The sequence below is a fragment of the Macaca thibetana genome, chromosome 8 (assembly GCF_024542745.1).
Source record: "Macaca thibetana thibetana isolate TM-01 chromosome 8, ASM2454274v1, whole genome shotgun sequence".
NCBI lineage: Eukaryota > Metazoa > Chordata > Mammalia > Primates > Cercopithecidae > Macaca > Macaca thibetana.
In genome coordinates this window covers 15,241,402-15,267,579 of record NC_065585.1, presented here as the reverse complement: position 1 = coordinate 15,267,579, position 26,178 = coordinate 15,241,402, and the positions used below count along the sequence as shown (strand labels likewise).

The 26,178-nt window shown below is 36.3% G+C and overlaps 1 protein-coding gene and 1 non-coding gene across 16 annotated transcripts in view; both read right to left on the bottom strand.

The window, feature by feature from the left end:
• Positions 1-26,178, bottom strand: part of CYRIB (CYFIP related Rac1 interactor B) — a 174,259-nt gene that overhangs the window by 18,263 nt on the left and 129,818 nt on the right. For 10 of the 15 annotated variants that reach the window (XM_050801607.1, XM_050801614.1, XM_050801610.1 and 7 more), the window contains 3 exons: positions 19,356-19,438; positions 11,365-11,486; positions 2,029-2,134 (listed from right to left, as the gene is read on the bottom strand). In XM_050801607.1, the coding sequence (XP_050657564.1) occupies positions 2,029-2,134; positions 11,365-11,486; positions 19,356-19,428 (301 nt within the window). In that variant the 5' untranslated portion in view covers positions 19,429-19,438. Of the gene's footprint in view, positions 1-2,028; positions 2,135-11,172; positions 11,282-11,364; positions 11,487-19,355; positions 19,439-20,339; positions 20,423-26,178 lie in introns of those variants that run through there. The other 5 variants (XM_050801608.1, XM_050801619.1, XM_050801621.1 and 2 more) reach the window with 3 other exon arrangements.
• On the bottom strand, positions 8,684-8,810 carry LOC126961921 (small nucleolar RNA SNORA25). The gene has a single exon (XR_007728501.1). It is a non-coding gene; the product is annotated as a small nucleolar RNA SNORA25 (small nucleolar RNA).

The window sequence follows — 26,178 nt, the reverse complement described above, 5'->3', positions numbered from 1 at the left end:
CATGCTGCTCCACGGTGCTGTCTGTGCTGGAATAGCACCCATGATGGGACATACACCATGAGACCGATCAATTCCCATGGTAAAAATATAGGACTTATGTTCAACTAGTTTGGCCTATTTTACAAGTATTCTTTGTTTATTGGGATATGCTAAAAGGCCAAGATGAGCTTGAATAGCACCTGAGCACCATCAAAAGCAATTTAACTATAAATGCAGCCAGAAACCAGCATAAGAAAAGCTGTATATAGTAGACAAGACAACCAAGACAGAAAACCTAGGCTGATTGGGTTATAAAGTACAAAGCTACAGACTATGGAGACACTTGATTGAAAGACAAATAATGTAAAATAACTAATTCTAAAATTGGGAAAATAAACTACAATTCTTATTTCCAGTAAGAAAAAGATAATTTACACAGTATTTCTATCCAAACTATTGTCTGTCTTAACATTATATTTAACAGGCCGTACTGCATCTAAAGGAAAAACAGCAGTTATCTCACTTTTTTTCAGAACATAGACATTTTTTTAAAATGGAACTTAAACTTCAGAAGTTACAAATACAAATGGCCAAGTAGCAAATATAGAGTAAGATATTAAAAAACATGAAACAATAAAAACTTACTACAAACTAGAAAGCACAATTCCTAACTAACGGAGACAGAGATGGTTTGCCATGTGGCTCTGGCTCACTAACATGCAGATTAATTATTGCTAGTTGGAGGCTTAAAAAAAAAAAAAACCAAAACCATACAGTGACCAAGTGTTAAACCTGGCAACTAATTAGAAAATTTTAAAATTATGTGGGCCAGACAAATCAAATCTCAAGTTTAAATTTAGCTTTTGGGTCCCCAGTTTGACTTCAGTCTTACAGTATATACCCCCTGGTTTCTGACTTATGGATTTAAAAAACAAACAATCACAGTATGATTTTCTTATGATTAATTAGTAACATTTATACGTTTCAAAAATTCAAACTTTATGAAAGTATGTGTTTTAACTACATTCAAATCGTTCTAATTTCTGACACACATCTATACTATTCCTCTCCTGTGCCTATAACTGTACAAAATAAAGTGCTTCAAATTTACAACTTTAAAATCACACAAAGAGCTAACTGGCTAAATCTTACCTGCTCTGCCTCTTCCTCCTCCAACAAAGGGAGTTCCAATTTTGCTTGCTCATATTGAAGACACAATTCTGAACTTTGAATAATTTTTCCCAAACTTTGGGTATATCACTAGCCCTCTCGCTCGCTCGCTCTTTCTCAAGACAGGGTCTCACTGTGTCGCCCAGGCTGGAGTGCAGTGGTGTCATCACGGCTACTGCAGCCTTGACCTCCTGGGCTCAGGTGATCCTCCCACTTCAGCCTCCAGAGTAGATGGGACCACAAGCAAGTGCCACCACACTCAGCTTATTTTTGTTTGTTTGTTTGTTTTTAAAGACGGGATTTTGCCATGTTGCCCAGGCTGGTCTTGAACTCCTGAGCTCAAGCAATCTCTCAACCTCAGCCTCCAAGTGATGGGATTACAGACAGGAGCAAGCACGCCCAGCCTATTTCTCATCTTCTACAGTTTTATATACATGAATTGAGCGTAACCAGTGAAAATTTCAAGAAAACCTCTTTGATTTCTTTGGATGCTAAAGGGTCCTATTATGAGAAATCACTTGGTAGAATCTCTCTCCATCTCTACAGTAAGTCCTTTTCCCATATATGGGAAAGTAATCCTTAGGCCCTTGGTTAAACTTTTGTGTTCTTAAAATCATTTAAAATCAATGCTCAGATTCATGTATGTAAAATCACAGATGATGAGGAAAATAACTTGTGGACAAAAATGGTCTAAATGAATTAAAAGGCCAGGGCTGAAAGAAGATTATACTATAATTTTACAGTCTAACAAACTTGCTTTACTTATAAACAGATACTAAACCAAATTCAGCATTATGAACATAAAATACTCTAAACTTCTGGAATGAATAAACATCTTTTTCACTAGGCAAGTCACAATTAACAAAACTTTCAACTTACCTAATCTCTGAGAAAATTCATAAAATTTCTTTAATTTGCCTACTAGTGGAACAACTGCACCCCATGCCTTTTCTTGCAACTTCTCATCTGCTGGATGCTGGATTGCCTTCAAAATCCAAAGAATAAAAATAGTTAGATTTAAAAAAAAATAAAACGGTTCATTTTTACATTAAAATGCAGGCTTTAGCAAACATAGGAAACCCTGGTATAATCTATAAAATACAGAATATTGAACCTAGGAGTGTTAAATATTATTTTTTTTTTTGAGAGAGCGTCTCACTCTGTCACCTCAGGCTGGAGTACAGTGGCGTGATCTTGGCTCGCTACAACCTTTGCCTCCCAGGTTCAAGTGATTCTCCTGCCTTAGCCTCCCAAGTAGCTGGGACTACAGGCAAGTGCCACCACGCCCAGCTAATTTTTTTATTTTTAGTAGAGACGGGGTTTCACCATGTTGGCCAGGCTGGTCTCGAACTCCTGACCTCAGGTGATCCACCCACCTTGGCCCCTCAAAGTGCTGGGATTATAGGCGTGAGCCACCACGCACAGCTCAGTGTTGAATATTCTACTGAGTGCTAAAGGTGAGTCTTCTCAACTCCACAGACTCCACAGAGGAGTGCTAAGAGTGGGTCTTCTCAACTCTATAGATACTTCAACCTATTAAATTCTTAGTTATCCTTGCAATAGATATGAACATAATGAAAATTTTAAAATGGTCCAATATGTTTGTGAAATATATTATGCCTTGGTGCCCAACAGATCCACAAAAAAAATATTGCGTATGTTTCCCGTAGCACAGAGTCTCTTAGTATTTCTTTGTCAAAGTATTATTTTAGTAGAAGAAAATAAAACTCAAAAAGTAAGGCAATAATATGCCAACTCTGGAAACAGGCTAAGAAATTTCCAATAATTAAAATTCCAGGGTCCAAACTAGCATTAAGAAAACTACCTATGACTTAAGAACCTAAATCAAGCTGAAACTGTGATTTAAGAATTGTCGGCTGGGCGCCGTGGCTCACGCCTGTAATCCCAGCACTTTAGGAGGCCAAGGCAGGCAGATCACGAGGTCAGGAGTTTGAGACCAGCCTGACCAACACAGTGAAACCCCGTCTCTACTAAAAATACAAAAATTAGCCAGGCATGCTGGTGCGTGCCTGTAATCCCAGCTACTTAGGAGGCTGAGGCAGGAGAATTGCTTGAACCCAGGAGGTGGAGGCTGCAGTGAGCCGAGATCATGCCATTGCCCTCCAGCCTAGGTGACAGAGTAAGACTGTCTCAAAAAAAAAAAAAAAAAAAAAAAAAAAAAAAAATTGTCAGACACCTATTCTCTATAACTAAAATCCTATTCTAGATACCAATTTTTCTCAGGCTTTCCTGAATAAGATGAAAAAACCAGTTTCAAATCTGAAAGGAAAGAAAATATAAACTAGAGATCCTTAATATAAATGACTTCTTCTATACCCAGTCTTTCTTTTTTTTTTTTTTTTTTTTTTTTTTTTTGAGACGGAGTCTCGCTGTGTCTCCCAGGCTGGAGTGCAGTGGCGTGATCTTGGCTCACTGCAAGCTCCGCCTCCCGGGTTCACGCCATTCTTCCGCCTCAGCCTCCCAAGTAGCTGGGACTACAGGCGCCTGCCACCACGCCCTGCTAGTTTTTTGTATTTTTAGTAGAGACGGGGTTTCACCATGTTAGCCAGGATGGTCTCGATCTCCTGACCTCGTGATCCACCCGCCTCGGCCTCCCAAAGTGCTGGGATTACAGGCTTGAGCCACCGCGCCCGGCCTTATACCCAGTCTTTCAAATCATTAAGCAATCTTTTCTGAATATAGAGGGTTATTTCCAAAAATACATATTTTCTTGTCTCTTTCATTTGCTTATAGATGTTTTTTGTACTGCTTTACAGAAGTTAACACATTTTTTAACAACCTGATTTACTTTCTCTAACATCTTGAAACAAACTAAACATACCATCTGAAATTCAGAACTAAACCAGGGACCTGCTTATCCACACTATCAAGATGTTACATGACATGTCTCAATACTCCCAAGGCACTAGTACTCTGACTCCATCCACACAAAAAACAAAAAAACAGGAAAGCAAAATAAAATTGAACCCAGACAGATCTAAAGGATGCTCTGAACAAATTAGCTGCAAACTGAATTAATGGGCTATATACTGGGTAAGCAATTTACTTTATAAGCTTAGGCATCATTTTCAAATTGATGTTTCATTCAATATTTTTAAATGATGCTTAAACCCAATAGAAGCCTGAAGTCAATCCTACTTATGTCATTAATCCAGAAATACTGTAATACTGAAGAAAATCTGACATTACAAAATGTAACAATCCTTTGTTCACATTCTACTGTAATAAGGACATTTCAAAGAGACCCTGATATGCTGATATATATGAAAAAAAAATCCTTTGGCCTCAGGCCCAGACTTGGTAATGATTTCTATCAGGTAGTAAAAATTTGTTTCTTGTATTTGTTATTCAGCAAACAAGTAAATAAGCCTTTCTGTCTAGTGGCAGCCATCAAATAAGCCAAGATGGGTACACACAATTCCATCCAGGAGGCATGGAGGCAGTAGTAGTTTGATGTAGTGTGCTTTCACTGATGGTCCACCGTTGGCACTACCATCAGTTCTCTTCTCTCCACAGAGATCCTGGACCCACCCAGCCCAATAAAGTGTGCAGACGAAGCCACACAAGGTTATGTCATATATAGGATTCGTGTGTACTGTGGCGGCTGAAAATGCCCAGTTCCTAAGGGTGCAACGTACAGGTAGCCTGTCCTTTATGGTGTTAATCTGCTGAAGTTTGCTCGAAGCCTTCAGTACACTGCAAAAGAGTGAGCTGGACGCCACTGTGGGGCCGTGTCCTGAATTCTTACTGGGTTGGTGAAGATTCCACATACACATTTTTGAGGTTTTCCTCATTGATCAATTCCATAAAGCTATAGAAGGAGTCCTGACACCCAGCAGATCACCAAACCAGTCTACAAGCACATGGTGATGCGTGGGCTGACATCTGCAGGCTGAAAAAGCAATGGGTTGGATGGTCCCTAAATTCCAAAAACTGTATCTGGTTCTTGCCATGCAGCTTGGAGAAGGTATAATGCTCTCCAGCTCCACCTTCACCACTAATATATGTAATGTTTGTATAATTAATACCTAATTAACAACTTAGGACAGTTACGTCTGTTTACAGGTGTTGTCTGTTAAAAACAGTCTGCAGATTATTGAATGCTTTGTCAAATCATAAAACTTAAAGTGATAGTATGTCTTCTTTCTAGTAATATAAACTTTGGAGTTACATGTCAAGTGTTTAAAACACACTGTGTGATACATGAGGTTTAAAATAAATTCTTTAGCTCTGCAGATTTGTCTGGTGCACATGATTAATCCTACAGTTTTATTGGGGTGATGGCAACACTGTGCTGGTTTACTTTGAAGTGGCTGGGTTCGGCAAGTACAGACTTTTTAAGTTTAGTTTCGCTTTAGACATTTGTAGAGTGGGAGGATGATACCTTAACCCTATGTCGTGACCATATGTAGAAAAATATGGGCTCAAATAGAATCCACATTTTTGAATTTAATTTATTGTTCCATTTGTATGACTGCTGTTTCTGAGAGAAAAGTATGCAAAAATGCCACCATTTCTCAGAATAATAAATGTGTTGCAAGAGGCTTTTCTTAGGAATGAAACAAATCTGGGTTAACCTAAACAAAACTGCCTCAGTCTCCACAGTAGCATTTTAAGTTCACATAAAAGTTCCAATGCCACAGCTCTATACAAATTAATGGATAGTAGTCAGTAGGGCTACTGACACTGGTGTATTGTGAAACTGAATGTTATATAAGTATGAATTATTAACCTTAACTTTTGCAAACTACTAATCAGTGCTAGGATGGGAAGCCAGTAGGCTTTAGATAAATACCTTTGAAGTGTGAGGGTAGAAAAAGTCAACTTTAATCAAGTTTTTAAAATACTTATCAGTAACACTAACTTGTGACCATTATGAATCCTTCAGTCGCATCCGGGGAAAATAGCTGGCTATTTAGAAGTATGTACATCATTCTTAGACTAGTCAGCCTTACAAATAAAAACATCTGGAGCCAATCCACTCTGTCCACACTCACAGGCTACAGAGAAAAGTCATAATGGAGCCAATAGAAGTTCCTGGTTTCCAATCTAACCGTATGTGTTGTCTGCAGTTACTTCTCTTGTCCCTGCTCAAACTACCCTAAAATCCTTATCATTCCACAAAGCTGGAACATCAGATATGTGCCAACATTTACATACCAACATAGTGTATTGCATTTGTCTTTATCATGTTTTCCCATAGACTAGGCTACTGTCTCCCAGGGTAAATTTGAGTGCGAAGGAAATGCAGAAAAGGAATTGCACAATTCTAAATTCTGGATTTGCTGGCTTTAATTTAAATACTGGTTTCTCTGGACCAATTTTTCTCCTATCTTCTCTATGGGATTCAAAAGGCTTGGTTAACTGATTTCCAGGAAATATTCATAGAAAGTTCACAGAAGTTGTTGAGATCTAAATTCCTTTCTACTAAAAAATAATAATAATAGTAACTTAAACCATACATTTTGACTGCATAGAGATTATTCAACTAAAGGAATAAATGTCTATTAAACTAAAAAACAGTAACAACAAAAAAGCAAATAGATAAAAGTTAAAATTTTATTTTCTTCTCTTAAAGAAGTTGATCCTATTTTTCTCGCAAGGATCTAAAAATGCTTTTCTAAATATCAATTCATTCTCACAATATAAAAATGCTCTAGCAAATGTCACCCATTTTCATAACTGGGCACAGATAACTATTTCCCTGGCCCTGCCTTGCCTAGATTTAGAACTGAAGACACTGGCTGCTCCCTTATAATAAATATTTTATGGTTCTTCCTTATACTTCTAATTCCTTGTCCTCTCACAATAATTTCACTCTGTTAGGTAAGGTTTTGGGTCAACACCCATTATAGCCAACATGTAAAAGGGAAAGGGCATTTAGTAAATGTCAGTGGTGAGGTTATTATGGAGCAGGTATAACTCATTTTCAAAAATGTTAAAATTGGCTGCGCACACTGGCTCACGCCTGTAATCCTAGCACTTTGGGAGGCTGAGACAGAAGGATCGCTTGAGGCCAGGAGTTCAAGACCAGTGTGGGCAACATAGCAAGTCTCTCTCTATTTATTTATTTATTTTGACGGAGTTTCACTCTCGTTGCCCAGGCTGGAGTGCAATGGTGCAATCTCGGCTCACTGCAACCTCCGCCACCCAGGTATAAGTGATTCTCCTGTCTCAGCCTCCAAAGTAGCTCGAATTACAGATATGCGCCACCACATCTAATTTTTTTTTTTTTTAAGTAGAGATGGGGTTTCACCATGTTAATCAGGCTGGTCTCGAACCCCTGATCTCAGGTGATCCACCTGTCTCAGCCTCCCAGTGCTAGGATTACAGGTGTGCGCCACGAAACCCGGCTATTTATTTTTTTTTAATTTACAAAAAAAATGTTAAGGCGGTTATGGACATATTACATTAATGCAAAGTATTTATTTCCCTCTATGTGGTTAATCCTAGACAATAAGCATTGTTTATTTAATAGATTCTATCTTAAATCAAATTTTATTCTGTTTTGCAATGTTTAAAAAATTTAAACTAAAATATATTAATATATAACGCAACATCATTAGTATAGTAGTAATAAGAAAATTCTCGGTTTATGTTAGCTTTGTATCAGACATGGTGCTATGCTGTTTACATGGGTTGTCTAATTTTATCTTCACAATAACTCTGGGAATTGCTTCCCCATTTTGCTACTATGAATAAGGCAGCCATACCAGTTTTTACATTGACATTTCCTCTTAAATTACAGTTGTTTGGAATGTTTTATAAAATATAAGTACCTGGTGCAAGAGCACAAACAATTTTATAGTTTTTTTTAACATACTGCCAAACCGACCTCCAAAAAGACTACCCATTTTACAATACTTCTTGAAGTGACTGAGACTACCATTTCTTCACAAACCAACTAAAACTTCTTCACAGTGATGTGCACTTACTAGCAAAGCTGACCATTTTTTCTGTTGTCTGGGCTTTTTCATAGATAGAAGAGTTGGCTGCTCTAAGTCTTATTAATTAACACTATCAGCAATTTAATTATTGATCTATGACTGTTATAACACATCAGTTATTTGTATATTTGGTATATATCCATCTTTTATTTGTACCTTCCTTTAATTTGTTTCTCTACTCTTCAGAAATCTTTTCTCTTTGTATCATTAAACCCGCATCAACTTCTCAACAAAAATCTCAACTGCTTGAATAGTTACACATTTGTCCCCCATCTACAGTAGATTTAAATACAGCTTTTCAGTTTTCTAGCTTACGTATTTTATATTTCAATGCTTATTTATCTTTTATTACTTCATTTATCAATGTTCAACAATGGTACCTTTGTAAGTTGTTTCAAGCCTGGTAAGATGAATCACTTACCATTGCTTATTACTTTTCCCTTATATTTTTTTGTGTTCTCCAGTGTTATTTTTCTATGTAAACCTTCTCTTTTCTTTTCAACTTGGAGACACTTTCTCACATCACCAATCATGGACTATTTTTGAGTGAACTATGTGTGGCTATGTCTTATAGTTCCTTAGGAAAACAGCACTGCTGAGTGACTATGGGATCCTATGCAAAACTTCAATCTTTGGTCATAGCATTAGGAGATCCTGGCTTCACAGCCCTAGAAGGTCTCTTTGATATATCCTATATATAAACTTTTCTACCACTATACTCTATTCCAGAAGATTACAAACGAATCTTAATATGGATTCAATCAAATCTATAAACAGACTTTAGAGAAAACAGTATTATTAATATTATTATCATATTGTAGAAAGCCTTCCCACACACAGAAGCAGACTGCAATTAAAAAAAAAAAAAAAACCCGGGTTGGACACACTAGCTCATATCTGTAATCCTAGCACTATGGGAGGCTGAGGCAGGAGGATTGCTTAAGGCCAAGAGTCCAAGACCAACTTGGCCAACAGAGCAAAACCCCATTAAAAAAAGGCCTAAGTGTTCTATATTTTTTTAAAAAAGAAAGAAAGAAAGAAAGGCTGGGAGAGGTGGTTCGCATCTGTAATCCCAGCACTTTGGGAGGCGGAGGTAGGTGGATCACCTGAGATCAGGAGTTCGAGACCAGCCTGGCCAACATGGAGAAGTCCCGTGTCCACTAAAAATACAAAAATTAGCTGGGCGTGGTGGTGGGTGCCTATAATCCCAGCTACTCGGGAGGCTGAGGCAGAATTGCTTGAACTTGGGAGGTGGAGGTTGCAGTGAGCTGAGATCATTTCAGCCTGGGCAACAAGAGTAAAACTCTGCCTCAAAAAAACAAACAAACAAACAAAAAAAACAAGCAGGAAATGAATATTGTTTCTCTCTATAGCAAGATTTTTCTCTTCATAACAACAAGCTTTAAAGAAGTTTAATGACCTAACACTTATAAACAATTTAAATGAATTTGTAGCACTAACAACCATCATAAAAAATTTACCAATTAGTTAATTAAGATCCTACTAAATCATTTAAATCTTTCATTTCCACAAATGTTTGATTTTTCAAAATACGTTTAAATGTTTAGAGAACTTGAATTTCACAGAAATGGTTGTATGCCTTAGTTTACTGAAATCGTAGGGTTTTACTTAAGCCAATAACATTGCCAAGACTAAAGCCCTTGTATTTATTTGTTCAACAACTAACTGTTTACTAAGTGCTGTAAGTTTACAATGTATTAGGTGCTGATAATAACAAAATATATAAGAAACCAGGTTTACCCTCCTCAAGCTGGAAGTACAGTGGTAGAGAGATAAACACTCAACAGTAATGGTTTATCCCCCCCCCAAAAAAAGAATGGTTCCCACAAAAGATATGTGTGTAAAGTGGGCAAAACAGTAAGAGGAAGTAGGAGATTACTGGGGGATTTGAAGAAAAAAAGGAAGGGCATTCTAGACAAAAACAAAGGAAGGGTGCATATCAAGAAACAGAATTCACACCAGAATTTCTCTCAGTTAATGACACTACAATCTGCTAATGTAAAATAAAAACAAGGGCCAGGCATAGTAGCTCATGCCTGTAATTCCAACACTTTGGGAGGCCAAGGCGGGGGGATCACTTGAGGCCAGGAGTTCAAGACCAGCCTGGGCAACATGGCAAAACCCTGCCTCTATTTGGCGGGGGATTAGCCAGGCATGGTGGTGAGTGCCAGCTACTGGGGAGACTGAGGCAAGAGGATCACTTGAGCCCAGCAGGTTGAGGCTGCAGTGAGCTGTGGTTGCACCACTGCACTCCAGGCAGGGTGACAGAGCTAAACCTTGTCTCAAAATAAAATAAAAACCAGGGAATCATTTAACTCTCTCTCTTCCCTTACCCTAAAGATTTGGTCAATCACCAACACATGTTTTGAATCACCACCGTCTGGTGTCTGCACTTGATTCTGCCTTCACTTAGTCCAAAATGTCAGAAGAGAAATCAAGGTGGATATGGAATGTATGTCCCAAAGAGTGACCTTGATGACCTCTGCACTCTTTGTTATAGAGAATAATAAACAAACCAGAGGATGGGAAGAATCAAGAAACACAGCACGGGCAATGGCTTCAAGAAATGCAGTAATGAGAAGGGGAAAGATGAAGACCCAGGGGACAGGGATTTCCTCTGTGTAGTTCTGGACACCTACACGTGGCTACGCTACAGGGAAGAATTCAGTAAAAGAAAAAAGATAGATTTAACTAAGAGAAAAAATAATTCAAAGAGTAAAGTTTCAGAACAGGATGAAGAACAAAGGTAAAGAAGTTAGTCTTGGAAAGAAGCAAGGACACAGCTTCTTCTGAAAAACAAAAGAAACAAAAAATGAGATGAATAGAAATCTGAAAAAGTTCACAAGTTTGGGAGAGGAAAGTTGAGAGAGACCACACTACATATTTTCTTTGTGGTGTAAAGTCATGGGGAAGGTGTACTGACTGCAAGGATGATTTCAACTTTCTCCTAGGAAGCACCATATAAATATTGCAAATTTCAGGTATAAGAGCAACCCAAAAAGTAAATAACATTTTCTTAATGTACAAAAACTACCTGTTTATGGAACGCAGTTTTTCCTTTCATGCTCATTTCACTGCTATCACTTCTGAAACAATGCCAAGTGAGCATCCTTCAAATATAATACTTAGTATGAAATATAGAATTCTGAAGTCTAGAAAACAAGAGATTACAAAGAGGTGGGACAGTAAGTTTTAGTTAACTAGAAAATACATAAATGTGATTTACCTCTCGTATTTCGTGGCCAGCTCCTCTGTATGATTGCAAGTCCTCCAAGATGCCTTCTGCATCTTTTAATACTACATTCACCTGATTATAAATTTCCTTCTCAGACTCTGTAGGCTGGGCATCTAAATAGCAGGAAAGCACAAGAAAATTTACAGTGACATGAATTTTTGTAAATACATGTGTAACTCTAAGCAATTAACAACCCAAATTTCCAAAGATGAGTTAATTCTAGTTAATGTTAACTTTGAACTTTTTAAGGAAAGACTAATACTTTTTCCATAGTTCTACATTTAAATGACTAGTTTCAAGTTTATAGATATTACAGAAAACAAGGGAACACCAAACATTATTAACTTAGTTTAAGTTCCAAATTAGGACTTGGTGTATTAAACCAATCTGATAATTATAATTAAAATTTTTAATTGTGATAGTTTTAACAATCACTTTTTCTACTACATCCATCACTATCACTGTAAATGCATCAGAAATGATAGATTTTAATGCAAAAGAAAGCCTACTAAAACATGTTGCTTATCTATAGTTTAGGACAAACTATTTTCATTTTCCTATAAAGTTCATTTTACTTTTAATGACTGAGTTTTGATATTAAAAAGTAAAAAACTTTAAAAGAATAGTTTTTAGGTGCTCACCCCCTTTGCCAGGAATCACTCGAAAGTGTCTCAACATAAATACTATAGGTTAAAGAAGGGAGGATATATACATTTAACAACAAACCCAAGAGAGTATCACTGAACTATTCTGTTGGTGAATACAAGGTCAAGAATCCTATGCAGAGGAGTTCAAAGTTATAAAACTGCTCCACAATTACTCAGCTGCTGAAAACTAGATACTTTAAGCTACACTACAACACTATTACTGAAATTTTGAAATACTAAAGAAAATCTGAGTTCCTACACACTTGGGAGTAAGAGAAAAATGAAGGAAGAATTACAGTTATAAAAAGCAGAATCAAGGACACAAAATATGGGCATTTTCACCACCTGTGGTGTTAGCTGCAAAACATATGTTAATGAATGACTAAATCTGGATTTCTCTTTGCTTGACTCAAGTTAACAGAAATCTTGCTTTTAATAATACTGGTCATTTGTTTCTCTAAGGACAAATCTTTTATATTTTAAGAAAAAAGGTGGACTCTAAGAGGAAATGAAGGTTTCTTCATAAATCTTTCCAACTAAGCCACATTCAGCACCACAGGTAAGGCATAAAGCACGTAAAATCATAAACATTTGATTATCATGTTTTAGAGAAAAATGGCAGAATTCCTCCATGCTAAAATTTTCTCTTATGAGGGAAAAGGAATCAGTACGAATTTAAGATGAAGTAAGAACGTTTTTAACACTATCACACTGGTCTTTAAGTTTAAAAATATTTTAACAAACAAAAAAGAAGGTTTTTGGTAAATCTTTGTCTACCAATCATATAAAATTAGTTAACTAGACTTTTCTGCTCCTTTTCACCTCACCACAAATACACAATGACTTCTTTATTCCTTTACTTAGAACATTGTAAAGAAACTTTGTTACACATGAAACTGGGAGTAAAGATCCCTAAAAACTATAACTTTATTTTGTGCTTGGAGCAAGTAATAATTCAATTCTACCTATTAAACCTACCAAATAGTAAAAAATATACAACATATTTTCTAAAAATTCAATAATTACATTACCAAATTTTAGACTCAACATATGTAAAACAGTACTACACCAACAATAAAGTAACATTCATAAGTCAACTTAAGAATGTGATCTGTTCCCTTATTTTTCAAATTTCTTTTCAGAAATCATTTTTTTAGGAAGAAAATACTGTGACAAAATAATTACACAAGAGGAGCCAATTGAAAAATTAAAAAAACTCTCTATCCAAGGCTACAAACGTATTATTACTAGGAACAAATACTGATATTGCAACTAAATGGTTAGCTTTCTTATAGATCAAGCTTTGTTATTTAGCAGGAATAATTTACTGCTAAATATTTTACATTTAGCCAGACCATATTTTCCAATGTAATAGTCAGACATACACTCTTTTTAAAAAAACACACTTCATAACTTTTATACTTACATCAGATGCAGTAGAGAAAAATATGTTTTACATGCAAAAAACGACAGTCTTACACTTTTTCATATGGAATTGTGAAACTACAGACATAACATCAATAGTAGACACATATCTAGTTTGAATTCATGAAGTGGGAATTCATGACAAAGGACAACAGTTTAGCTGTTATATATCAAAGGTATCTGTGAAGTTTGAAAATGCTAGACTATGTATTTTAGGTGTGGTGACTAGCTGTTAACATAAAAATGTGACACTGAGACTTAACATACAAACGAAACATTATCAAGTAGACTTAAGTAGACCTTGTAAGTGGTTAATAACTAGTAAAGGTTTAATAAGTACCAAGAAATTTAAAAATAGAGGAGAAGATTTAAGTTTCCCTTTAGGGTGAGAAAAACACCCAGCACCACAATGATTGAACATTTTTTAGACTGTCACAGGAAAGTCACATTTATAATTTTGAAAGCTGCTGAAGACTGCTGTAGAAATGAAGACAAACAGAAAATAGCAGACAAGTAAGCACTACTTTACTGAAAGCAAGTCATGCAAAAGGGTGAAATACTAGGAAGGGGGGAAAGCTGTATAAAATAAAGCTTTTTATTTATTTATTTTTTTTTTCAAAAAACGGTACTATATAATGCAACCAAGACTTGTCACTTTGATTTTCCATAGAAAAAAATGGCTTTACTATAAAAAAAAAAAAAAGAGTACCATTTAGTCAGCTTACAAAAGGACATTCAAAATTGCAAAATAATGTATCTACTACTGAGAGTAGTAGACATACTACTCATCAAGCCTAGTTTTTAAAGCTGTTCAAGGGAAATTAAGGCATGTTTCAATTGTTCTTATTGAAGGTAAATTAAAAATTTTAGTAACTTCACACTAATTTCCTATAGGGTGGAGGGTAGAAAAAGAGTCACTAAATATAACTGCTAAAATTGAAGCCATTATAATATAAAAAGAAGGAAGGACTAACTATGAAATGAAAAAATAAAAAGTCAACATAAAAATTATAATTGTGATAAGGGGTCTTTCTGCTTTAATTTTACATTAATTCATTTAATAAACCTATGCAATCTATCCCTGTAAGTTACATCAAGACAGAGACTAGAATGTAGAGTATGTACCACTGGTACATATGTAAACTCAGTTCCTAGATTTTCTATAATACATTTTGAATGAATGAGAGGGTACAGAGACATAAATAAGTCTCCAGCATGAATTAAAGGAGACTATTATGCTTTTTGATCCCTGAATAAATATCATCCTATATCATTTTAAAAAAATAAGAAAGATGACACCAGAATAAAGATATTTCAAAGTACAGGGCAAAACCAACTGAAACTATGCAAGAGATAATTGAAAAAATTAGAGTAGGTCCCAATATTTCTAAATGATAAGGGGGAAACAAGTAACACAAAGGACACAAGGAATAGAGGAAATGCATGACTCAATGGAAAGGCACTATAACAGAATCAGAGAAAATATATTCTATTTCTCCCGTAACAAATGACTACCTCTATTTACTCTCCTATTTTGATCTACCTGGAGGTAAGTAAATCAAGTTTAAAAAATACATACTGAACTTCTATCATTTAAAAAGCACTATGCTAAGATTGGGAAAGGACACAAAAATAAATAAAAGTCACTTTTCTCCCAAGAACTAGAATTTAGTGAGCTAGTAGATACAGAAGTTACTTAGGCTAGAGATTTGTCATTAGAATAAGCTATAAATTAACACTGTTGTTATAAAATAGGAAATTCCAACAACTAAAAGAGTATACAGGCCCCCATTCAGTGTTGTTGTTTTTTTTCCCAAAGACAGTCTCACTCTGCTACTCAAGGTGGAGTGCAGTGGAGCAATCACAGCTCACTGCAGGGCCACATGTCACTATTCCCAGCTAATTTAAAAAAAATTTTTTTTGTACAGATAGAGTCTTGCCATGTTGCCCAGTCTGGTCTCAAACTCCTGACTCAAGTGATCCTTTTGCTGTGGCCTCCCAAAGTGCTGAAATTACAGCCATGAGCCACTGAACCTAGCTCGACTGAGTGCTTTTTATATGCTGTCAATAGCATAACTGCCGCCAAATTTTATGGAGCAATTTTGGGCTTATGTTTTAACTGAACTATTATTAAATAAAAACAAAATAAAATCTTATCATCTAGGAGTAATCTGTTCTAAGGGAAAAAATCCTTCTATCAAGAGTAAACATTCGACTGAATACAGACTTAACATTTCATGCCTTAAGGTCTCTGTCCACGTTGTTCCTTCTTTCTACTGTCCTTCACTATATTAGTTCAAAACATTCTAATTCACTCTCCAAAAACCAATTCAAACATCACCATCAGAAAGTCTTCCATGATGGGCCAGGTGCGGTGGCCCACACCTGTAATCCCAGCAGTTTGGGAGGCCGAGGTGGGTGGATCACCTGAGGTCAGGAGTTTGAGACCAGCCTGGCCAACATGGTGAAACCCCATCTCTACTAAAAATACAAAAAATTAGTTGGGTGTGGTGCTGCATGCCTGTAATCCCAGCTACTCAGGAGGCTGAGGCAGGAGAATCGCTTGAACCCAGAATGTGGAGGATGCAGTGAGCCAAGATCATGCCATTGCACTCCAGCCTGGGTGACAAGAGTGAGACTCCGTCTCAAAAAAAAAAAAAAAAAAGGGTCTTCCATGATGATTCTCATTCTACTCACTGCCATTTAAAGTTAGTATCTTCATAAGCTACATGTTGAAAATAAATAAGTAAAACTATGAGTTGTCTGGCTGGTGGGCATCTGTAATTCCAGTTACTTTTGGGGACTGAGGTGAGAGGGTCACTTGAGCCTGGGAGGTCAAAGCTGCAGTGAGCCGAGATCATGCCACTGCACTCCAGCCTGGGCGACAGAGACTGACCCTGTCTCAAAAACAAAACAAAACAAAATTATGAGCTTTCGTTTCTATCCTCTCCTACTAGATTGAGAGCTCCCAGCACGTATGGGTTGTATCTTAGTTCTATTTTGCATCTCCAACACTTACTGGCTGGTATACAGGAGGCAAGGCATAAATGTATGTTGAACTGAAGTGAAAAACAGTTACGGGGGTCGTGAGAGGAGTAGTAAGTTAAGGGAATAATGATTTACTTTAAAGACAATCTTAATTTTGTAAACTACAAGATTCCATGAAATTACATTTCAAATGCACTAGAATATGTCATTTGTATATAACATGATACAAATAGCCAGGTAATCTGCATGAATTATTTCTATAGTTACCCAACTGTAGAGACATATTGGGATAGACTTAACCAATCAGATTAATAGAAATAGTAAAACTAAATTACTCTGGTGACATGAATATTAAAGTGCACCTAGAAATAAACAATGTAGTACTAATTACTCTATCAAAAATAATGTGGCTTTATTTTAAGTTATTGAGAACTAGCAGATCAACAATGTTGGCAGTTTTGAGTCTGGTATAAAGCAGTATACAACAGTTTAAGAGAGCACCCATCTGATGGGCCAAGGTCACTGTAGTAGCTTAATGATAAGGTAAGCTTTTACAAATGCGTATTTCCAAAAAGAAGAAAAATATAGAAATGGACTGGAGATTAAATTAAGATAATGCCAATGTTAGAATCAAAAGAAAATGTATCTAAAAATCTAAATAAGAAATAACAATGGGTAAACTCTACTTTGGTATACAGTACGTCGCCACTAAATTTCATTTATAGTATACCAGTAAGTATAAAACCAAAAGATCTACATTGGCTGATATAGGCAACAATATCTGCCTTTACAGTTAACATTTATATGTACTTCTGCATTATTAGTTATTATTGTTGTTCGCAATTTTTACCTTTTCCTGTCACTATTATTAAATTATAGTAATGTATCGGGTGCGGTAGCTCACATCTGTAATCCCAGCACTTTGGAAGGCCAACGTGGGTGGATCACTTGAGCTCAGGAGTTTGAGACCAGCCTGGGCAACACGGTGAAACTCCATCTCTACCAAAAATATGAAAAATTAGCTGGGCTTGGTGGCATGTGCCTGTAGTCCCAGCTACTCTGGAGGCTGAGGTGGGAGGATCCCTTGAGCCAGGTAGGCAGAAGTTGCAGTGAGCTAAGATTGTACCACTGCACTCCAGCCTGGGTGACAGGGCGAGACCTCGTATCAAAAAAAAAAAAAAAAAAAAAAAGTGTATGTGTGTGTATGTGTGTATAAAATGATCCAAACACTCCCACAGATTGGAAAGCCAAGACCAAGTAATCTTTTAAATACTACATTTAAATTCATGCTTCTCACTTGACCCAAATATAACGCTAGGTTTACAAAAAGATCAAGTGCCAAGTCTTGAACAAGATCTTGACTGTATCAAAGTCAAGATTCTGTAAATGTAAGGAATTTGAGACAAAGAGGAAAAGGGAGACAGAACGGCAGAAAAAGACACAAGACCAAGTTTGAAACAGATGCAAATAAACTAAAATACAGCTCTAATGTAAGTTGCCTCATCTGAAAGAGTATCTTCAAGTCAGCAATCTGCTCAACATCCTCAAGCTGATTAAAAGTCATGCTAAACATGCACTTAATATAGCACTGGTAAATTGTTGAGAAGGGTCAAGAAAACTAATATTCATCTAATATATAATAGTATTTCCCCTAAAAACCCGATTTCCCCTGAAACTCAATTTCATATAGACCTGATATTGATATTACTACTCTTTACTAGCCTGTACACAGTACCCAAACTGTAACAGATTCTTTATAGAAATGGAATAAAAGTAGAAAATAACCAGAGACCACAAATTATTCTACAAAATGGAGATAGCTATAAATTGATGTGTTCATATGAACTGCCATGGTTTAAAATGGTTCATAAAATAGAATGAATTACCACATTAAATCATAAAAACTAAATTGAAGTTGGAGGAAAAGGCAGTGACTTTCTGGGGGTTTATTTTAAATGATTTATTTGTTTTGTTTTTAAAATCAGAAAACGTCTTAAATTTTAAGTATATAAAAATACGTTCAAACACTTTAACCTCAAATAAAAATATAAGGGATCACATGATTTAAAACCTAAGGAATACCTCTTCACCCTTTCCTAACAATTTTCTATTGATCAGTTAAAATAGCATCATTCACACTAAAACACCAATTTAATAATTCTTCTCAATTTGACAACCAGACAAGCTAAAGCGGTATCAACAGCCAAAAAAAGCAAAAGCTTTGCAACATGCACCGAGGTCAATGACACTTACCTGCCACTCTTAGACCATATTACAATAGGTCATGCAACATAAAACAAACAGAAGGCAAATTACTTAAAGGTCTGTGAACCCATTATTTTTCCTTTTATTTAGAGTCAGAAAAAATAAATTCCTGAAATAAATACATTCCATTTTTTTAACTTTTCAAATTATCTGCAAAGATTAAATAATTTAGGTTCACACTTACCTTTTAATATTATGCCCAAATTACTGAGCTCTGAATGGCCTTCATGAACAGATTGATATTTGAAATACTCAAATATGTACCCTAGAATAACTGAAACCTGGTCGATTTTTCTTGACTGCAATATAAGTTTTCCCCAAATATTGCTTCTATTAATAAATCTTGAGGTAGTACTTCTCCTTTCTAATATTTTTCATAAAAATGTTTTCATTAGAGAATAGATCTCAAATTACAAAATAATCTCCAACTAAGAGATATAAAATCTCTTACAAAAACTCAAAGACATTTTATCATCACAATTTAATCTATAAAACAGGACTTCCAGTTCTAGAAGGCACCAGAAATTTACTCAAACAATTCATAGCTCAGTCATGCAAAGCAGTTAAAAAGATGGCAAAGTGGAAACATTCATTTAGTGCAAGACAAACGCAGTCTACTGCAGGCAAAGAGAAATAGGTATAAAATCATCTTCTCACTTTCAAAATCAAGGAAAAAATTTGGCCCCTGCTCAAGGTCTGTGCATGTCAAAACTTTAAGAAGATTCCCCATGTTAAGGTACCTGTCAAGACAAGAATGAGAAAAGAGAAAATATCCCTTTATAAAAAAGAACATCTGAAGTTTACTTAAAGAAAAATAGTAACAGGGAAAATGTTCATTAGGCCATGAATTCATTCTTCAGGTTACCCAGACTGTGCTCTGGCAGACAGCAAATCGGGTTCTCAAGGTGTTGATATGTAGGACCTAGAGGTGAAATGTGGTTTTCCTGTACACAATGGCACAACTGATGCTCTAATTCTTCTCAAAATTCTCCCAAGACAAGTTTCATTAATGGCCTTATAATGAAAAATTCTTTAAGTATTCCAATAGTGCTAATATTCTGAAAAAGAAATTTCTGATGAAGAATTATTTACATGTAGTATTGTTAGTATAGCACTGAAACAACAATTTATTTCAAAGCCAAATATTAATACATTTGGCCACGGCTCACCTTTGCATCTCAAAACAGTATAAAACTTTCTTCCTGCATGCAATTAAATAAAGCATATATTTCTAACCAAATTTGGATTGTTAATAATCTGTGGAGGTTATGGAGAGTACTGATTCAAGATATGCAGCACAATTCTGATTTTTAAAATAAAATTATTATAGGATTATAAGCGAACATTGTTTGACATAGTCACTAAAGCATACTATTAGAATGTTCATCATAAGGCTACTTGCTTCATGGACTAATGAAAGGACAGCACTGGCTACAGACTCAACATGATTTTAGCAAATGAAAAACTAAATTATACATATGATGGTGATGTTTGCCTACGATTAAGAAAAAAATCATGCAACCTTTGTTTGATTCCCATGTTTAATTAACAAATATTCTGGCTGGCCTTCACTGTGGTGAGTATAATTCATCTTTCACCTTTACCATTATGCACCAGCTGTGAAGGGCTAAAGAGACTTACTTTCAAAGTCCAAGAAAAAATGTGCTGCATTGTGGTCTATGTCCCTGGTTAGCACCTTAATGAGATTACCCATGCCAGCAAACCTAAAAATAAAAATGGCAACATCATTTAGTTCCAGTAAAAAATTTTAAGCAGAGGCCTGGGATTTGGCAAAGGCTGGCTTGCTCATAATTATCAACAGGTGCAGGTTTATATGCTTTTGGCACTGAGAATTTGGAACAACAAAAGCACATTTGGCTCTGAGTTTATAGCTCCTGTCCCTCTTTTCCACATATCAAAAAAATTACATAAAGCAAGATGGGAAAAAAGATTAGATTTTGACATGTTACTCCTTTAAAATTTTTGAGGCATATATTTCTCAATTTAAATTAACAGCAAAACTAGATTTCTCAAATAAGTAAATACAGAAACCATTTTTGTAAACAATAGGGATATTTTCCTTCTTGCAGAGTCAAATCCTATTGGGAATACAAAGAAGAAAGTATTCAAACCACATTTAACCATTAAAGCCTAAAGAAAGTTATCAATTAATGACCCATCTAAAAAAACTTTACCATACATAAAATATTTTTGATATCTTCTATCTCTTAAGATTAATCAAACTTTTATTATTTAACTCTTAGACTGAATAATCAACTCTATACAACTATACCATGTATGGAACTTAAAAGTTAACACAGCAAACAAGCACAACAGGGAGCCAGCAATTATCACAACTTAGTAGGTTTGCAGAGCGAAAAAAGTGAAAATACGGCATTGGCATAAATGTTGCCCAAGATCTCCACAATACAGTGAGGATGAAAGCGGGAAATGGGGTCAGAAACACCCAGGAAACCAGGTTCAAACCTCGAAGGTAGAGTAACAAAAGGGGAGGCAAACTATGGTATCACGGCTACCCACATCCTCCTCCCTCCAACTGCTGTACTTTTCCTCCAACTGCTATGTGTTTTTCTCCAAAGATCCCGTTGCTGGCAAATGTAAATAAAGCAAAACATAAAACAATATTTTTATTGAGAAAAAAAGACAACTTGCCACTCACTCTCATTGTAAGAAGCTTGAAAAAAGTTACACTTCCTGTCACCTGTGGCATCCCCTTCTTCCACCTACTCTCCAACATCAGCATATGTTTCTAACTGTAAGCTTCCCATGAGGAAATAAATATGAGTGTGTAACAGTTACTTGCTTTAGTGGTCAAAGTCCGATGTACGCAAACAAAAATTTCTTATAAAATGTTAAAAGCAATCTAATTTATTCACATATGGTAAGTATTGAATGGTTCTTCCCTTTTGAAACAATATTCCCCCAATGGGGGAGGTGGAGATCTATCTTCTTTTTATATTAATATTTCTATTACACAGAATTTCAAGGGCCTGATTTTGTACAATACTTTACACAAATGGATTAGGTGACATTAAGCTAAGAGGGAAATATTTAGTATTTCATCTTAATTACCTTATACATTGTAACACATTTAATAATACCAAGCTTTTATATTAAAGGAAAGGATAAACATTTTTCCTAAATCATCACACCCAAATAATAACCTCAAATTGGTTACTAAAGTTATTCAATAGATGTTGGAAGAAACCATTTGGAAGTAGCATACTTCACAGCTTTAATTTTTAAAAGCTTTCCAACATATATGGAATGACTGTTTCCAAACATATATAAATTTTCTCACTAACGAGAACTGAGACCAAATACACAAAAAATTACCTAGTGGTATCAATACTGCAACTACAGATGAAAAATATATCATGAGAAAGGACTATAATTACTTTTAGTAGGAAAAAGGCAGCATACCATTTGGTTTTAGGAGTTTAATCTATGGAATCAAACCAGAAATTGGACTCTAGCTTAGTAGCTGTTTGACCTTAAGGATGGTAGTTAACCCTTCTGGGGACTCATTTCTTGATTGGTAAAATGCAGGTAATTTTAGTAACTATCTTAAATTCCTATTATGAGTGTTAAATGAGATTAAGCACTGACTCAGCTTAGTGTCTGGCACATAGAAAACATTTAATAAATATTGGCTGTTGCTGTAATTGAAACCTAAATATCACAAAATAACCTTTTAAAAGTAATAATGGCTCTATTTCTTTTAATATAAACCTGAGTCCTTATCAACACATTCCAATGTTATAAATTAGAACAAAGCCCATATTTGTCAAGAATATTGCTGAAATGTTGTCCTAAAATTAGTTCTATTAACAGGAAACCATCATCAGGTATGCATGGAGAAGAGGGAGATTAGGCTTCCTTACCTTTTTACCTGTATGCACACAGTCCAACCTTGGGAAAAATTTTGGAACTAGCCAGGTATGTCTGCTCCATTGTCCTACAGCTCCTTCTGTAAACTTCTTCCTCTGTATATGGTTCTTCTTTCCAGGCACTCAAGGCTAATGTGATCCTCCCCTCCTCATACTTGGGAGTATGACCACTACATCAGACTTCGTCCTGATCTACTTACTCTCATAAGGATTGAGAATTTCTTGCCTATTTATCCCACACACAGACACTTAGTTTGAAAATGGCTCAGTTGGCTGGGCACGGTGGCTCATGCTTGTAATGTCAGCAGTTCGGGAGACCAAGGTGGGCAGATCACGAGGTCAGGAGTTTGGGACCAGCCTGGCCAACACAGTGAAACCCCGTCTCTACTAAAGGAGGTGGCGGTTGCAGGGAGCCAAGATCACACCACTGCACACTCTAGCCTAGGCAACAGAGCTAGATTCCCTCTCAAAAAAAAAAAAAAAAAGAAAAAGAAAAAAAAGAAATGGCTCAGCTTATCTAACACAGTGTTTCTCAGTCTCAGCACTATTAACATTTTGGTCTGAGGAGTTCTTTTGTTATTGAAGTCTGTCTCACATTGCAGGAAACACAGCAGCATCTTGGGTTTCAATCCACTAGATACCAGTAGCTACCCCCCATACAAGCTGTGACAATTAAAAATGTCTCTAGATACTGCCAAATGTCTCCTAGGGGCAAAATCACCCGACTGAGAATCACTACAACAACTGTTGTCCAGTGCAAAACTTGGCTCTACCACATAGCACACAGGACAGATGCTACATAGGCAGCACATATCACAATGTCTCTTTGAACAAAAACTCATGCAATTTTCAAAGCTCTAAAAACAGTCCCATTATAACATTATCGGTTCTCCCATCCTTTATAAGAATAAACAAAAAATTAAAACCATAACCCTATCTTGCTATATTTTAACCTGGCCAAAAATCAAACAAACAAACAAACAAACAAACAAACAAACCCTCCTGTCCTCTCACTGTGACTGTTTTCAACTAATATGACAGTGGTTAATCATCAGCTTAGGTGGGACCAGACTGCCTGGGTCTGAAACCCAGCTCTGCCACTTCCAAGCTTTGTGACTTTAGTCAAGTGTTTTTTAACTTCTCCATTCCTCAGTTTTCTCATGTGTAAAAGGTGCATATTAATAATATTCACCTCAGAGGGTTTCTAAAATCATTAAATGGGTTAAAATAAGCACCACATTTAGCTCCATACCTGGCAGTTTATTTACTATTACTGTTGCAGCTGTCAGAGCAACCTAACGACTGGCTCTGTTCCCAGCAGCAGAACTTATGGAATGTGAGGCGTGGGCAGATGTGGCAGTCATACTTCCTGCCACAGAGGATGGCAGTCTGTCACAAGGGAATGAACCAATATTACAGTGCAAAGTCTCAGAAAGTGTCCTGGAGTCATTAATTTCCATTCATTCCTGTGTTCCAGCTGTCACTTCTTTCAGTCCAGTTGCTTGATTTTCCTCTGGTTTTAAGATACCCTAGTTTTTTTAAACCAATATCCCTTTTAGCTGTTGAGCTGGATTTCTGCCATCTAAAGGAGACTAGTAAGATTTCTAAGTTTTGGATGAATAAATACATTTGATACGAAAGATACCAAAGGTTTTAAGACTTTTTTTGAGACAGGGTTTCACTCTTGTTGCCCAGACTGGAGTGCAATGGTACGTTCTTGGCTCACTGCAACCTCCGCCTCCCAGGTTCAAGTGATTCTCCTGCCTCAGCCTCTCGAGTAACCGGGATTACAGGCGTGCACCACCACACCTGGCTAATTTTGTATTTTTAGTAGAGACAGGGTTTCTCCGTGTTGGTCAGGTTGGTCTTGAACTCCCAGCCTCAGGTGATCCACCCGCCTCGGCCTCCCAAAGTGCTGGGATTACAGGTGTGAGCCACCATGCCCAGCCGGATTTAAGATTTTAAAGCAGACTATATAAAAACTAACCCAAAACACTATTAATATATTTTAGAGGTAACAAATATTATCACTTAGAATAATAAACTAAGTCTTACTATCTGAATTTAGAAGGGAAAAGCTAAAGAATCCTCTTTCAAATTATTTTCTATTGTAATCTTTAGATTTAAACTAAATATTGTATTTACTAAATAAGCTAAAAATAAATTTAACACAAATTTAATACACAGAAACCAGACACGGTTTACCTCAAGAGTTGTCCTATTTCTGGTGGAATTTTTTTTACTATGAGCCCTTACATTAGACATTTGTTTCCACGTTGACAACTTATCTGGAAAGGAACACGCCCTTCCTGGCCGGTAGTCTGTGGAATGTATTTTTAAGCTAACAAAAGGCACTTAAATACATTAGACCATTTTCCCATAAAACATTTGAAAAGAAGTTTCCTTACAGAATAATAGCCAATAGAAACAACTATACCCTACCATTACTATAATACTTCCTCTATCTTTCCAGAAACTTCCTAAGAGATGTTATTACTTCACTTACTTTTTCCTCCTCAAGGTACTTTTTAATTTTGTCTCCTCTTCCTAGAATGCTAGTCCTAAAGATTTTCCCATGACTGGCTTCTTTCCATCCTTCAGGGCTCATCTCAAAAGGTTTCTCTTTGAAGAGGCTTTTCTCTGCCAACCTCTTCAAAGGAGTTGCACCAGCTGCAGCTTCTACCAGTGATAATCTTCTACCTACTGCTTCACCCAATTTATTTCTTAAGCATATTTATCACAATCTGATTTTGTCTTAATTGTTTAGTGTCAGTTTTCCTCACATCCAGCTTATAAACGTATTAAAGATTTGTGAGTGGCCAGTGAGAAGGAGGGGGAGGAAAGAAAAGTAACAAACACACTGACCAGCTTCACTTTAAATCAGGGTTTCTTAAACTCAGCAATACTAACATTTTAACTGTACTATTCTTTGAGGGACTGTCTAGTGCCTTGTAGGTTTGTTTAGCAATATTCTGGGCCTCTGCCCACTAGATACCTCTTATCACCCCTGCTCTCAGCTGTGACAACCAATAATGCCTCCAGACATTGTCAAATGTCCCTTGGGAGGCAAAACTGCCTGTTGTTGAAAGCTGCTGCTTTTAACATATTACCACCAACCTGAAGTGCACCCTCAGTTTGCTACCTCACTCAATCTCCTCTCCCACTTTCCCAGGTGATTATTCCATACATTTAAAAAATGCTTACCTTCCTCATGATCTCTTCAAAAAAAAAAAAGAAGAAGAAGAAGAAGAAGAAGAAGAAAACCACAAAACCCCAACAACCCATCCTCCATTCTCACTTGCAGGAAATGACCTCACTGTATTTTTCACACACAACACACAGAAGCATCTATCTTTTCTACCACCCTCTCTAGTAACCATACACCCACCCTCTGTACCTGTTTCCTGAAGGACAACCTTTCCTCTGGGGCACTACTCCCACTTGCCTTTGTCTCCTCAAGGACTTCATGTTCCCTCTACTACAACATCATCTTTCTTGTCCTCTTTATAGAAAGACTTGTCAAATGAACTGTTGATAGCTGTTTCTTTCCACTTTTCAAACTTCTATTC